This window comes from Echinops telfairi, unplaced genomic scaffold, assembly GCF_000313985.2.
Source record: "Echinops telfairi isolate 266 unplaced genomic scaffold, ASM31398v2 ScPeMD7_2;HRSCAF=8, whole genome shotgun sequence".
In the NCBI taxonomy this organism is placed as follows: Eukaryota; Metazoa; Chordata; class Mammalia; order Afrosoricida; family Tenrecidae; genus Echinops; species Echinops telfairi.
The window spans coordinates 61743210-61758267 of NW_022103898.1; the positions used below are offsets into that span (position 1 = coordinate 61743210).

A 15058-nucleotide genomic window follows, 5' to 3' on the forward strand; every position below is an offset into this window, starting at 1 on the left:
ACAAAAGGACAAATACTGCATGCCCTGATTTATACTCCTATGAAAAGAAAAGGCAAATCTATAGTGAGCAAAGCTTATTAGTGATTACCAGGATTGAGGAAGGAGGTAGGAGGAGGAAGGGATTGGGTAGAGGATTAACAGTGATGAAAAATAACTGCATTATGAAGGGTAGGATGGCACCGCCTATTGTAATCATTGCTATCAATACATTCTCCGACTGTAAAAATTTGAACCGGAAAAATAATATAAAGAAATGAATCAATGTGATATTTAAACCTGTTTTCATTCTTTTTCCAACATAGGCGAGGGTCCAACGTATCCCTTACACTGGATATGAGTAGCTTGGGGAATGTTGACCCCTTGGTGGCCGTACCAACCCCCCGGGAGAAGGCAGCCATGGAGTATCTGCAATCAGCCAGCCGGATTCTCACAAGGTCACAGCTGAGGGACGTCATGGCAAGTTCACGTTTACTCCAAAGTGAATTCATGGTGAGACCGCGGTTTATTATTTGCTCCCGTAGTGTTTTTAGGGAGTAGGCTCTCGGGAAGGACCCCTGGTGGCACCGAGGTGAAGTGCTTGCCTGTAAGGTCAATCATTCAAACGTACCAACCATTCCACAGGAAAACGATGTGGCTATCTGTTTCCATAAAGATTTCAGCCGTGGAAATCCTGTTAAGCAGCTTGCTCTGTCCTTGTGGAGGGCACAGGGAGGGGCCTCTTACATGCCATCAGGAGAAAGGTGAGGCTACCTGCTTCCTGGAAGATTTGCAGCTTCATACATCCTGTACCAGGTCACGATGAGTCGGGATAGATCCAATGACAGTGAGCAAGTGGGGGTAACAGGGTCCCTCTGAAGAAACCCTGATGGCACCATGGGTTAAGCACTGTGCTGCTCCCTGAAAGGTGGGTGTTCCAAATCCCCCAGTTCCTCTGCTGGAGACAAAAATGAGGCCGTTTGCCTTTGTAAAGCTTGACAGTTTCAGGAACCCTGTCATTTGAAACCACCAGCCGCAGCTAAGACAGCGGCAGGGAATGTGACGATAACCACAGGAATCTACAAAGAACGCCGCCGCAACATCATCGACTCGAGCCCAGTTCACAGCGATCGAAGAACGCAGGGTGGAACTGCCCACGAGGGCTTCCAAGACTGTAACTCTTTACAGCAGTGGACGACGTTGTCTTCCTCCACTGGAGCAGCTGCGGTTTCAAACTGCCGGCGTTGCACTTGGCAGCCCAACACGTAACCACTAGGCCACCAAGCTCAATAAAAATAAATCCATTGCCATCGAGTCAATGCCGACTCATAATGACCCTATAGGTCAGGGTAGAACTGACCCTGTGTGCTTCCAAACTTTGTAAGTGGCTGACATAGTCAAAGCCAAGGGGAAAGCCAGAGATAACATCCTAATTACAAGCTTGAGCAACAGACTGGGGGGGGTCCCCTTAAATAAAATAAGGAACACAGGTGGAAGATCAATTGTGGACTACAAATGATGGCGACTTCAACCTTAGATGCATCAGTGCTGCTGGTAATAATTACATATATATTGTTATATACTTGTTAGCGGACATAGAATGAGATTTTTGTTTCCCAAAGGAATCATTTTTATAGGTAAACTTATGTCTTAAATCCAGTATGCATCTTAAGCCATTTCAATTGGGTGTGATAAATTGACCCTTCTAGGGTCAGTTTAGATATATGCAACCACGCTTAATGGTGAAAGATCCCTAATGGGTTAGATCTTCCATTACCTCCATGAACTGTTAAGTGTCTCAAGCAAAACACAAATGCGGAGTTTTTCAAATGAGACTTTACAGTGTCTTTTTATATATGAGACCTATAGAATGAAAGACCGTTCAATAAGCACACATCTAGCGGAAGGCACAGCCATGGTTCTTTCTAGAACTACAGCGAGGTCTTTGCTCTTGGAGAGCAATGCTTGACCTAGCCTCCTTTCCGGAAAGGGAAGATAGAGGCAGCGTGGAGTGTCCAGGAGGGATGATGGTGTAAGATGACCAGTTGTCAGTGTGCCCTTGTGGTGTGGTGGGTTACGCAGCAGGCTGCTCACCAAAAGGTCTGTAATTTGAAACCGCCAGCTGCTCTATAGGAGAGAAATGAGGCTATTACTCCTGTAAAGAGTTATGGTCTTGGAAGCCCACAGGGTCTGTTCTACCCTGCCCTGTCGGGTCGATGTAAGTTGGAATCAACTAGATGACAGTGAATTGGGGTTTTCTGTTGGTTTTTCAGTTTATCAGAAAACAAGAGGTGAGAAGAAAGGAACAAGGGGCCAATGGAGACATTGTCTGCTTTGTGGTGTTTGCAGAGCAGGGTGACCTAGCCAAAGCCCTCGGAGCTGAGGCTGGGGGTCCTCGGTTGCATGCAGCACTGTTGCTCATGTGGCCTACTGAAACTGAGATGCTAAAGCATTTTACTGGAACCCACAGTAGACTGAGTATTACAAATTCGTAAAAGAATACAAGTATAAAAATGATGTTTAAAAAGCTACTCTCTGTAGACAAGGTGGCAAGTTCGTAAAGCAGTGTGACTTTTCTCCAATTCTCAGATTAACGCAACACTCAGATTAGCAGACACTTTGAATTAGTTTAAAGATCATTTCTTTCCTTTCAATCAATATTGGGCAAGGGTGTTATGTATTTTCCACTAGAGAAAGTTAAAACAATAAATAAATATATATACAGTTGATGTCATCTAGCTTTATTATCTATTTCCCATTAATTAATATAAAATTTATTTTATTTCATATTAATCTCAGCAAAGCAGACCCGTGCAGAATTTTAACTCAGAGAGCTTACTATTCTATATAATCCTTAAAGATTTGTTCAGACCTTTTAGAAAACTGTGACTGGCTACTTGCCTGGTCCCCGCCAGCAGCAGCAGCTCTCCTCGCAGGTCTAGTGCATTTCCAAGAGGTGTTCCCTCATCAATCAGTTAAGATGCCTGACACATACTATGGTCAAATAGGAAATTCTATATTCTTGTTGTGTGGGAGAAGACAGGGTTTGGATGCACGTCACTGAAAATATTGAGTTCTAGCCACAAATGGAAGCGTCCGACTATGAACCATTCTTTAATACAAAAAAATGCATCACGTCCTCATCGCCTGCATTAACCCAAAGAGGCCCTTTCTATGGACCATGTTGGGAGGAGTCATGATTAATGTTAACCAGGAAGTCTGCCGTCGTGAAAGTATTGTTACTGAACTTGGATAACAACTTGAAAGAAATGAACACATTGTTCAATCCATTTGTGTCCTCTTGTTCCTGTGAGTTCATGAATTGTGTCAGGACAGCTTCTTAAAATCTAACCAAAAGCTTGTGTGGCTCTTCGTGACCGCGCATAGAATGATACCCTCTAACACAGAGAGCCGTTTCTTAGAAGTAGCTTGTCAGAGTGCAGCTGATGTTTATGAAAGGAAGGGTGTTGGCCAACTCGAGGTGGGAGGCTGGTGTTGGCTAGATTACTTTGAAGCTGTACAGCAGATGGCCCCCTATGAAGATTCTCTTTGTGGCCGCCTTAGATACACTGATGATATCATTTGTTATTGCAGGAAATACCTATGAACTTTGTGGATCCCAAAGAAATTGACATTCCACGGCATGGAACAAAAAATCGCTATAAGACTATTTTGCCAAGTAAGTTTCTCCAAGTCAACAGTTTGTATTGTAAACATAATACAGAATCCCTCATTCGCCCCTGTCTTATCATTTCCCATTCTCCCATCACTGGAATGCACACAGAAGTTGAAGTTGTAAACACATGTCAAGAGTGATAATTATTAAACAATTTTGAAGGTAATGACTTTAGCTTGTGTTACTGTTGTTATAATGCTAGCCACACAAGTCCAGGAGTCACGTGATTCTACAACTTTATTTGTCTCATATTTAGGCTCAATTGGTTTTTCACAAGGTGTTAAAAGAATTCAATAGGAAAAAAAGAGTCATTTCTACAAGGGATGTTAAGATTATTAGACATCAAAAACAAGTGAAGAAACTGCGCAACTAACTCATTCATATCTTTAATCAGCTCTAGAAAGATCAAAGACTTAGCTGGAAGAGCTAAAATTATACAACCCCATAGAAACACAAAGCTTTCTTTGTTATGTGCTTGTCTTTGTATGTACATATGTATATGATCTTGCACCAGGTATGTCCACACAAACACTTGTACACACAAACACTTGTACACAAGTGTTGTTAAGAGAATTATTTATAGAACCAAAAGGTAGCAATAACACAAATGTTCATCAATTGCTGAGTGGGTTTTGTGTTTTCAACATACAATGGAATATGATTAAGCCTTCAAAACGAATTAATGTGCAGATACATGCTACAGCATGTGTGAGCCTTGAAAGCATTGTGCTACCTAGAAAAAGCCAGCCACAATAGACCTCCTTTGTATTATTCCATTTATATGAAAGGTCTAGCCATTATGTGAAAGGTCTAGTTAGGCAAATCCATTGAGATGGAAAATAGAGTAGAGTCTGCCTAGGGCTGGGGGCAAGGGTGGGAAGGGACTCCTAAAGTGAATCAGGTTTTGTTTTAGGGTGATGAAAATGTTATAAAATTGATTGTGGTAAAGGTTATACAACTCTGAGTATGCTAAAAGTCATTGCATTGCATGGCATGTGAACTATCTCACTGTACTCTCTTATCAAAAAGTTTTATTGTACATAACAATCTTCTTGCATCCTTGTTCTTTATATAACTTTTTAGTGTAACTTAGGTGAATGTTACATGGAATCCATTTTTTTTTTAATTTAGAGTTCTGTGCCCCAACCTAGGTCTCCTGTTGAGGCGAGTCTGCTGTTGGTCTAGGAAATTGTAGTGTTAGCAAAGGCTCGCAGGATTCAGAGACAGACGGTACCAGGACATACTGGGAGAGACACTCCTGTCGACTGTGGTAAAGCCACGCTGAGCTGTGTGAAGCTTACAGATGTCAAACAATGGTTGAGGATTAAAAAAAGAAAAGACCAAGCTCATGGACTAGAGAGGAGACACATGTAAACAAGTATTTATACTCAATGGAATAACAAAATAGAGACACGGCCCAAGGGATGTCAGAGCACAGAGAAGGCTGAGTGACTAATTCCACTTACAGCAGGCAAAAGGGCTTCAGAGAGAAAATAACATTTCCAATAACTAAACAATCGTTACAGTTGGAATTTGGGTGAAATCCATAAATCTCTACTGGTAATTGCTCCGAAAGATGAAGTCAAAACAGATTTCATAAAGTATTGACATTTGCGTAATGAAGTTTCCATAACCGACGTCCATTAAATCACTTCTGAGGCTCCAAATTCTCCTTCTTTTTGGTAGGAGCAATAAATTAAAGCAGAGTAATTCAAGTGTTAATTATTAATAGTGTCCATTGGAAAAAGGGTAATCTTACTGCTTTCTCTTCTGGTAGAGTTTGAAATATAGTGTTTTTAAAGTCACTCTCTAATGTATTTTTAATTGGTCTATAGAGTTAATCCTAATGATCTGAAGTGTAATCAGAGGCTCTCGGTCGTGCAAGCCATCTCGACTCTCGGCTGTTGACTAAGAGCTATAGATTCAAGTTCTCCCAAGACTTCCTCAAAAGAATGCCCCAGAGGCCAACTGAAAACTCAGCTCTGGAAAACTGGAGGGAGCAGAGTTCTCGGAAATACAGGGAGCCACCCCGAGTCAGACTGACTTGATGACAACTCGTTTCGTTAACTTTGAATGCTGTTTTATGGCTCCCTTGGCTAACTGGTCTGAAAATGCGACTATTAGGGCTGGTGTTCTCTGTCATTCTCTAGCTTGCTCTCTCTCTGCGACTATATTTTAAAGTTAAATTTCTCCAAATGTATAGAATCAGGGCATTTAAATTCATGTCAATTATGTTATCTGCCTAATGGTTAGGATGACTAACAGCTCAGCCTTCTCTATTTCCTGCCCAGATGGTATCAGACAGACTGTGTTTCATGGTCCTGTGTCAGCGTTTCCATTCCCAGAACTGGGTGGGTCACTTGCACCAAAGCACCTATGCTGACAACTGATGTAAATGATGGATTTTCTGTTGAAAATGTCTGTAGTCTAAATATTCCACCCACCCTCTATTGTGCAAGTAACTACAATTTAAGAACCACCATGGGTTGAGAAGTAAATCTTAGCAAGAACACTTTCTTATAATTCTAGGATTAGGAGAGGTTGTGGTATGTGCACAGAGAGTTAATGTGTAGATAGGAGGTAGAAATGGTGAGTATAATAAACTCTTTAAACATTTACCTGACTAGAAAGGGAGAGCAATAGAATCATTGCTAGGGAGGGATGCAGAGTACTGGGGTTTTTTAAGATGGAAGGAACCACTAAAGTTAATGCAGTAGATATTTATTAAGTGGCTACATCGGAGCCCGTGTAGTGTAGAGGATATGCATTGGGCTGTGATCTGCAAGGTCAGCAGTTTGAAACCATCAGCCACCTCACAAAAGACGGCACTTTCTACTCCCATTAAGAGTAGTTGGTCTCAGAAATTCACAGGGACATTTCAACCCTGTTCTATTGGGTCGCTAGGAGTCTACATCAATTTGATGACAGTGGATTGAGGTTTTGCTTTCTATAAGCATAATAGGGAAGCCTGCTAACCTCCAGGTCAACAATTTGAAAATCACCAGCCGCTCCACAGGAGCTAGTAGGGCTTCTCCCCCATCAAGTCACCGTCTCCGAAACCCACGGGCAGCTCTGCGCTGTCTACAGGGTCGCTACCCGTCAGCATCCACTCAGTGGCATGGAGGTTGGACTTTATAGGCATTGTCAGCTACAGATTGAGCTGATGACCACAAGGGCAGCTGTTGTAAGCCACCAGTCCCTCCATGGGAGAAAGGTGAGGCTGTCTGCTCCTGTAAAGATTTAAAGTCTCAGAAACTCAGAGGAACACATGGTCACGATGAGTCAGAATCACCATATGGCAATGAGCTTCAATGAGTGTATATTATCATCCACGATACTAGACAGTGAAATAGAAATCGTGAAAAAGCTCCGTCTCTGCCCCAAGGAGGCACACATTGAAGACCATGCCATAGACTGCACATTATCAGAGAGCCATGCTGTCCCTGAGGACAAGGGCACTGCTGTCACCCAAGCCAGCTTCTTCCAAACAGCAAAAGGGGATTCAGGCCAGACTGGGTTTAGTCTGGACAAAGTGTATCAGTGGAACAGGAGCCGAGGGCTCAGACCGAGAACCTGCTAAAATATATCATGTTTATCTTTGCAACCCGCATGCCATTCTCTCCTCCTGTACATGCCTCCCAACATGACCACAGTTACAGCATGTTGTTGTTGTTGTTAAATGCTATCAAGTCAGTTCTGACCCATAGCGACCATATGCACAACAGAAAGGAGCACTACCTAGTCCAGCACCATCCTCACAATTGTTCCTACGCAGAGCCCAAGGTTCCGGCCCTGGTGTCGATCGAGCTCCCTGAAGGACTGCCTCTGTTTTCCTGCCCCTCTACTTCACCAGACTGGTCTCTCCAGACAACATGTCCAAAGTAGACAAGACAAGGTCTCACCATCCCTGCTCCAAGGAGCTCTCTGGCCACACTTCTTCTTTTTTTATCATTTTATTGGGGCCCATACATCACAGTCCATACATACATACATTGTGCAAAGCACACTTATACATTTGTTGCCCATATCATTCTCAAAATTCGCATTCCCCTTGGGTTCCTGGAATCAGCTCATTTTCCTTTTTCCCCTCCTCCGCCCTCCTCGCTCCCCCCTCCCTCATGAACCCTTAATAATTTATAAATTATTATTTTATCTTATCTTACACTGCCCAGCGTCTCCCTTTGCCCACCCTTCTGTTGCCCATCCCCCAAGGAGGAGGTTATATGTAGATCCTTGTGATGGATTCCCTCTTTCTACCCCCACCCCACCTCCCCTCCCGGTATCGCCACTCTCACCGCTGGTCCTGAGAGGTTCATCTGTCCTAGCTTCCCTGTGTTTCCAGTTCCCATCTGTACCGCTGTGCATCCTCTGTCTAACCAGGTTTGCAAGGTAGAATTGGGATCATGATAGTTGGGGGGAGGAAGCATTTAAGAACTAGAGGAAGGTTGTGAGTTTCATTATTGCTACACTGAAGCCTGAGTGACTCATCTCCTCCCCACTACCCCTCTGCAAGGGATGTCCAGTTGTCCACAGATGGGCATTGGGTCCCCATCACGCACTACCCTCATTCACGATGATATGATTCCCCCACCCCCACCCTGCCTTGCAAGACACATCAGTTTGTCACTTTAGCAATCCATGGTACTTTCAATTTCAAAAATGTTGAACGTGATAGTGTAGTGTCCGGCAAATAAGAAATCGATCTCACACGTTTTGGGATATTGAGAGCTAAGGCCAGGACATTAAACCAGAGGGATGGTGGGACAAGGCCAGGTGGAAACACAAGTGGCTGGATGAGGTTTGAAGTTGGGAGAAGGAAAAGCAATGCTTCGCTTTCAGAAGGCAATGCTGAAAACCAACAGTGTGGAGACCTGAAGTAAATCCCAAGTCCAAAGAGAAAAGGCAGTCCATGAGAAGCGGAATGAAGCATCCGAAGCCCACATGAGGGATGGCATAAAGTATAAACCCATCAACGCAGCTGAAAGGGCAAGAACTGTATCATAAACAAGGTCAAGGCCTAAATCTCTCTCAATAAACATAGATACATATAGAGACAGACACACAGATGTATGCATGACAAAAATGGACAAAGCCCCCACCCAGTGCTGTGGGCGATTCACTGAGATTGACCCTGTGGGACAATATAGAACTGCTCCCGAGGGTTTCTGAAACTGTACGTCTTTATGGGGGCAGACAGCCTCCTGTCTGGCTTCACAGGAGCCCACATGGGTTCGATGAGCCCACATGGCCGTTGCAGCCCAATGTGTACCCGCTATGTCGCGAGGGCTCCTTTGGCACATTCCAGAGAGCCGGTCTATATGCACGTGTATATAAAGTGTGCACATTTGTTTCATGTATTCTTTCTTGGCTTCTTCATTAGATCCCCTCAGCCGGGTGTGTTTAAGACCAAAAACTCTAACTGATACCTTGAGCACCTACATCAATGCTAATTACATTAGGGTAAGTAAATAAAAATGAATGTATTTTTGATGGGCATTTGTTTCACTATTTGGAACTGCTGGGTTTCATTTTTGCACATAGTAGATTAAGCTTACAATTTACCTTGGTTAAAAATGAATGTGGTCCTACTTGGTTTAATACAGTGTCCACATAGCTATTTTTTATTGAACCTTCCTTTTTCCAAGATGCCCTAATTGGCCTGTCATGAAAGGAGTGATTCACAAATAATGGCTTGGGAAATGCCTCTATGGGCAATTGGTAACCACTGGTCGTGTTGAAGCATGTGAGCTACTAGCAAGGTTTTTCAAATTGGTTTTGTTTCGGTCACAACCAACATTTGAAGTAGAGTCCTTCACAATGCTTCTTCGTGATGAGTTGGTGTGTGGACTTCTATTTGGGGGCAGGGCTCAGGAGGGAAGTGAGTATTATGATCCTCAATAGCAAAATCCACCATAATGATATATTTGACTTAACAGGAAAGTCACCATGTGGATTGTGGCACTAGAGTCTGTAAGACTGACACAATCTGTGCTGGTTTGGGATTAGCAGAAACATTTTGTTCTAAGGATCTTTTACCTAAACTGTACGTTTAAGGCGTGAACTTTTCAAAGCCATTCTTTTGTCTCTTCACTCTTCCCAGGGCTACAACGGGGAGGAGAAAGCGTTCATTGCCACCCAGGGCCCCATGATCAACACCGTCAATGATTTCTGGCAGATGGTCTGGCAGGAAGACAGCCCTGTGATCGTTATGATTACAAAACTGAAAGAAAAGAATGAGGTATGATCATTAGCCCACGTTCTGAATTTTATACGTGCCTATTGCTATAGAAAACATATGAATAAAAACACCATGTACTTAACAGATTGAGGATGGAAACTTCAAGACATTTGAAGACTGGGATATTTTATGCTTTCAAAAAATGGTAACAGGTATTGGTGTTATTCTGTGACTGGTGATTTTATTTCAGCTAATCAGTGCACTCAGAATATATGCAAGTATCTCATTTATACCCATGTATCCCAGTGAGGAAGTTGGAGACCATGACTATCATCTCAATTAGTAGACTTATCAGAAGTTAAGTAATTTGTCTATTTAATAAGCATTTGTTGAACACCCATTATGTGACAGGTATTGTTTTCATCATCGGCATACATTACTGAACAAAATATACCAAGGTCCTTGCCCTTAATAGGATGTAACCTTTTAGTGAAGGGAGACAAGCACAATAAATATAATACATGGATAAATTATGGAAAACCAAACTCGTGGCCATCGAGTCAGTACTACAGGATTGACTATGATATTGGCATACAAAATCCATAGCAACTCTATAGGACAGGGGTAACTGCGGGTTTCTGAGATTGTGACTGTTTAACAGAAATAGACAGTCTGATCTGTCAGAGCGCCGAGTGGATTCGAACTGTTGGCCTTACAGTGAGCAGCACGATGGGTAACCCACTATGATTCCAGAGCTTGATGCTTCAGACAGGACATGTTATTTATGGAATGCATGTTATCACAAGGGATGCATGACGCAGAGACATAACGAGGAGAGTAGGAATGGGGGAAGGGCGTGTGAGCAATAAGGAACGATAGCGGCAGAAGAGGCTGCACTGTGATACAGAGCGATCAGGTTGGACCTCATGGAGAAGGCAAGATCTGAACAAAGAGAACGAAACTTGAAAAACCAACCAACATGATCAAAATCCTCAAAATAAGAAATCCAACAAATACCCAAATTGGATCCTACTTTCTTACTTATAAGGTGCCCTGGTGGTAGCATGGCTGCAATTCCCAAGGTATTCAGTTCCAGACCACCAGCTGCTTCTGAGGGAAGTCAGGGCTTTTTACTCCCAGAAACAATTACACTCTTGGAAACTCACGGGGGCTTTTTTACCCTGCTCTGTAGAGTTGATAGCACTGAGTTTGGGGGATTTTGGTGTGTGTGTGTGTGTGTGTGTGTGTGTGTGTGTGTGTGCTTTGTTTTTTTCTTACTTAAAACCTTTTCTGGGAATTTAATTTGAACAGTACTCATCTTTAGTCCTCAAAGTGACATATTTGCTCTTTAACACTTAAAAAAAATGGCAACAGATTTTTTCACCCTGACATTTGATTTCTTGATTGCTACTTCCATGAGCATTGACTGTGGATCCAAGTAAAATGAAATCCTTGACAAATTCAGTCTTTTCTACCTTTATCATAATCTTGTTTATTGGCCCAGTTGTAAGGGCTTTCATTTACTGTAAGGTGCAATCCATACTGAAGGTTGTCGTATTTGATTTTCAATGTTAGGTGCTTCAAGTCATCTCTGCTTTCAGCAAGCAAGGTGTGTCATGTGCATCTTGCAGGTTGTCGATGAGCCTTCCTCCAGTCCTGATGCCATGTTCTTCTTTACATAGTCCAGCGTCGTGGAGAATTGGCTCACATACAGATTGAATAAGGATCCTGAAAGGAAACAACAACTGTTTCCAACTTTTCCATTCCAATCACCAGTAATTATCAATGCATCTTTAAAATATCTCTGTTCTTCATGCAAAAGGTAGAAATAATGACCAAATTTAGATTTAAGCTAAAGGTGAATATTGAAATTTCAAAATTAACCATCAAAAGAATGGAAAGATGATGACTAGATTTCAAAGTGATCTTTAAAAAGGATAAAGTAGAATACACACACACACACACACACAAAACCAACCACCAAACCAAGCCCACTGCCGTCGAGTGGATGCTAACAGCGACCCTACAGAACAGGGTAAAACTGCCCAATGAGTTTCTGAGACTGTTGACTCTTTATGGGAGTAGAATGCAGGAGTGCCGGGGCAGGGGGGTGGGGTCCACACTGCTGACCTTGAAGTTGGCAGCCCAACAAGTAACCACTCTGCCCGCAGGGCTCCTTACATACACAAAGAAAAGAGAAAGAGAAGGTGCACAGACAAATCAGGATACATTTGTACCAACTGGATGCTGGAAATAAAGCAATCATGCGAACTATGAGTGAGTAACTTGCCAATTAAGTACTAAGAATGATCAAACTGGTGAAAATAAATTCAGTCGTGTGTTAGTCTAGGTACATTAAAGAAACAAATCCACAGAAACCCATATGCATAAGAGTTTTATATAAAGGGTAAGTGCAAATCAAGAAAATATCCCAACCCAGTGCTGCCAAAGCCCCAAAGTCCAACATTAACCCATATATCCGACACCAGTCCACAAAGTCCTGCTCCATCTCACAAAACACACACTATGATGCCGACTGCAGGAGGAAAGCCGGATCAGTGAACATGTGAGCATCTTAGTACTGGCAGGGCTGCTCCAGCACCCAGGGCTGCATCAGGGTAGGTCCATGTGGCTTCTCCTTGGGGATGTCTTGCAGGAAGTGAGCCTGGCCAGCTGAAGCAGGGAACTGCTAAAGCAGATGTACCTTGGTCCGACCATCAGAAAGCAAGAGACCCGAGAACTAGAAAGGCGAGGCTCACCAAGCCATTTATCTCTCTGCCCTTCAATTAACCACACATGTGTTTTTCCACCAGGTTGACACAATAAACATTAATTATCTTAGCCATATACTATTCACAAGCAGACACAGAAATGTTAAACTAAAAAGATGGAGAAACGTGACGCAAATGTTTTCACAAAGAATATTCATATCTTTACTAATTCTATTTCTCGTCTATTAAAAAGTAAAATCAAAATGGAGCAGGTACCATAATTAAGTGATTATTTTGACACAGGTAAGATGTATTTTCCAGAGAAGACATTATTTACTTGTCTGTGTTGCAGTTTTATTTAGGATTGAACATGGACACAGTACATGTGAAATGTAGTGTCTTACAGAGAGTGCAGTTGATTACAGTAACTGTGTAAACTGGATTGTGATTTCTGTTCTCTTGAGCATTTCGATCCTTGAATCTTGCGATATATTTTGATGGTAGTTTGTTCCCATAGAAAGAGTCAGAAATATATCTCTAGTGTTCTAAATTGTTCTTGGATCCAAATTTTGTCAGGACACAGGAGGCTAAAGTTACCTTTTCGTCAGAAAGCATTTCCTGACCACCTTTGGGGGATGTGTAGTATGAAGCATATTTTTATGAAGTCCAGTTTGGATAATGTGAGCAGCAGACAAGCTAGCTGAAGCCTTAACCGATGGTTGCTCCTCTCTCCCGTCTCCAGCACAACCAATTACCATCATATGGAGTCCAATTCAGGGTGACCTTGTCTCCAGCACAAACAGTTACCATCATGTGGAGTCCAATTTGGGGTGACCCTGTATGTGTCAAAGTCGAATTGTGCTCTACAGGGTTTCAGCAGCTGATTTTTAAAATTTTTATATTTTAAGTAAATCACTAGGTCTTTCTTTCAAGGTGCCTCTGAGTAGACGCAAGCCGTCTAGTTAAGTCTGTTAACCACTTTCATCACCCAGGAATTCCCTCTCCCTAATTCCAAGATTATTCATACCCTATGGGTTGTGACTCCGGTATGTAGTCTAAAGTGATAGAGCTCACTCAGTGAGGATGCTCAGAATTCTCCACCCTGAGACAGTAAAGAAATAGAAGCTGCCCTGTTCATTCTTTTTCAAGTACAGTATCAAAGCCACACTTGGCCCTAACGTGTTGGCAGTCTTCTCCAATTTCACATCCTCTATAGAAGAGCCAAGAGGAGGCCTGCGAGTGTAGTGGTTCCATTTTGGGCTGCCAACTGCAAGGTCAGCCGTTTGAAACCACCAGCTGCGCCTCCAAAGGAAAACCAGGCTTTCTTCTCCAGAAGAGTTACCACCTCAGAAACCCACTGGAGCAGTTTTGCCCTGTCCAATCGGTCGCTATGATTCGGTATCAACTCCATAGCAGTGAGTTTGGTTGTTTGGGTTTTTTTGGTTTTGCTTTGTTTTTGTTTTTTAATAGAAGAGCTAAATGGACATGTATAAATCTAGATTTAAAAAAATAATAGTATCTGTGCTATAGCGTGGGTGAGGGTTTCTTTTTTTTCTTTTCTTTAGCTCTACATTGTTGAGAAATTAAAAAGATGAGTGTTTTCTTTTTAAATTTTATTTTTTATTTTTAGCAGTCATAATTTTTAAATTGCAAAGAAAATCTTGACATCTTAAGATTGCTGTTCAGTTGATAAATTAACATTTTCTTTCCAACCAGATTTTCTAGAAATCAGACTATGTTATCAGAGAGGAAATGTTGATGTTTTACAGATCACGTGATACTGAGAAGTCTGACTCTAACAAAATGCTCAGTAGACTTCACACTCCCAGGAAAACGCTGTTTACTAAAAAATGCGCTATCAATAGTCTTAAGTGCATTGTTTAGAACAGACAACAATCATTTCCTCAAAAAATATAGAGGTGGGGGTATCTTTAGAAATTCCCAGGCTTACGATTCTCCTGACTTTTCCAGTGTCTGATAAATGAATTTTTAAAAACCAAAAAAATCGTTTTTGGTTCTTTTTCAAACATCTCAAAATTCTTACAGTTACTCACTTTTTATGAAAATGAGAATAAACAAAATTCAATATAGCTAAAACTGTAGTTGTATTGCAGCAAAGAGAAGTGACTTTATGTCTGGTAAATTTGAGTTTGTTCACTTAAATAAATCTCAAGAAAAAAACTTTTAAAACAAACAAAGCCTTTAAAGCAAGCTTGCCCATTCTTCTAACATTAATTATCTCACTAAAAGAGAAGATGTAGTAGCCAAATTTTGCTAAGATGGAGAGAGAAAGCTAGTTCAAAAACAATTACTAATATTTGTAAACTTCCAGGGAACCAGTCTTCAGACTATTTCTAAAGTTACACATTGCCTCCTTTTTTTTTAATCTTTCAAGGAAAGAGGGGCAGTAACTTTAACTGTTGATCGTATTATCCATATTGTGGAAGACATTTTCTAGCTAATTCTGATTTTTAAGTCTATATGTTAAGGACATTTCATACAAATCTATCTCGGAAG

General features: G+C 41.8%; 1 protein-coding gene across 2 annotated transcripts in view; it reads left to right on the forward strand.

Annotated features, from left to right (window-relative positions):
- The window catches only part of PTPRR (protein tyrosine phosphatase receptor type R), a 283812-nt gene that overhangs the window by 237915 nt on the left and 30839 nt on the right, over positions 1-15058 (forward strand). For both annotated transcript variants that reach the window (XM_004700448.2, XM_004700449.3), the window contains 4 exons: positions 303-489; positions 3571-3655; positions 9033-9112; positions 9753-9890. In XM_004700448.2, the coding sequence (XP_004700505.1) occupies positions 303-489; positions 3571-3655; positions 9033-9112; positions 9753-9890 (490 nt within the window). The remainder of the gene's footprint in view (positions 1-302; positions 490-3570; positions 3656-9032; positions 9113-9752; positions 9891-15058) is intronic.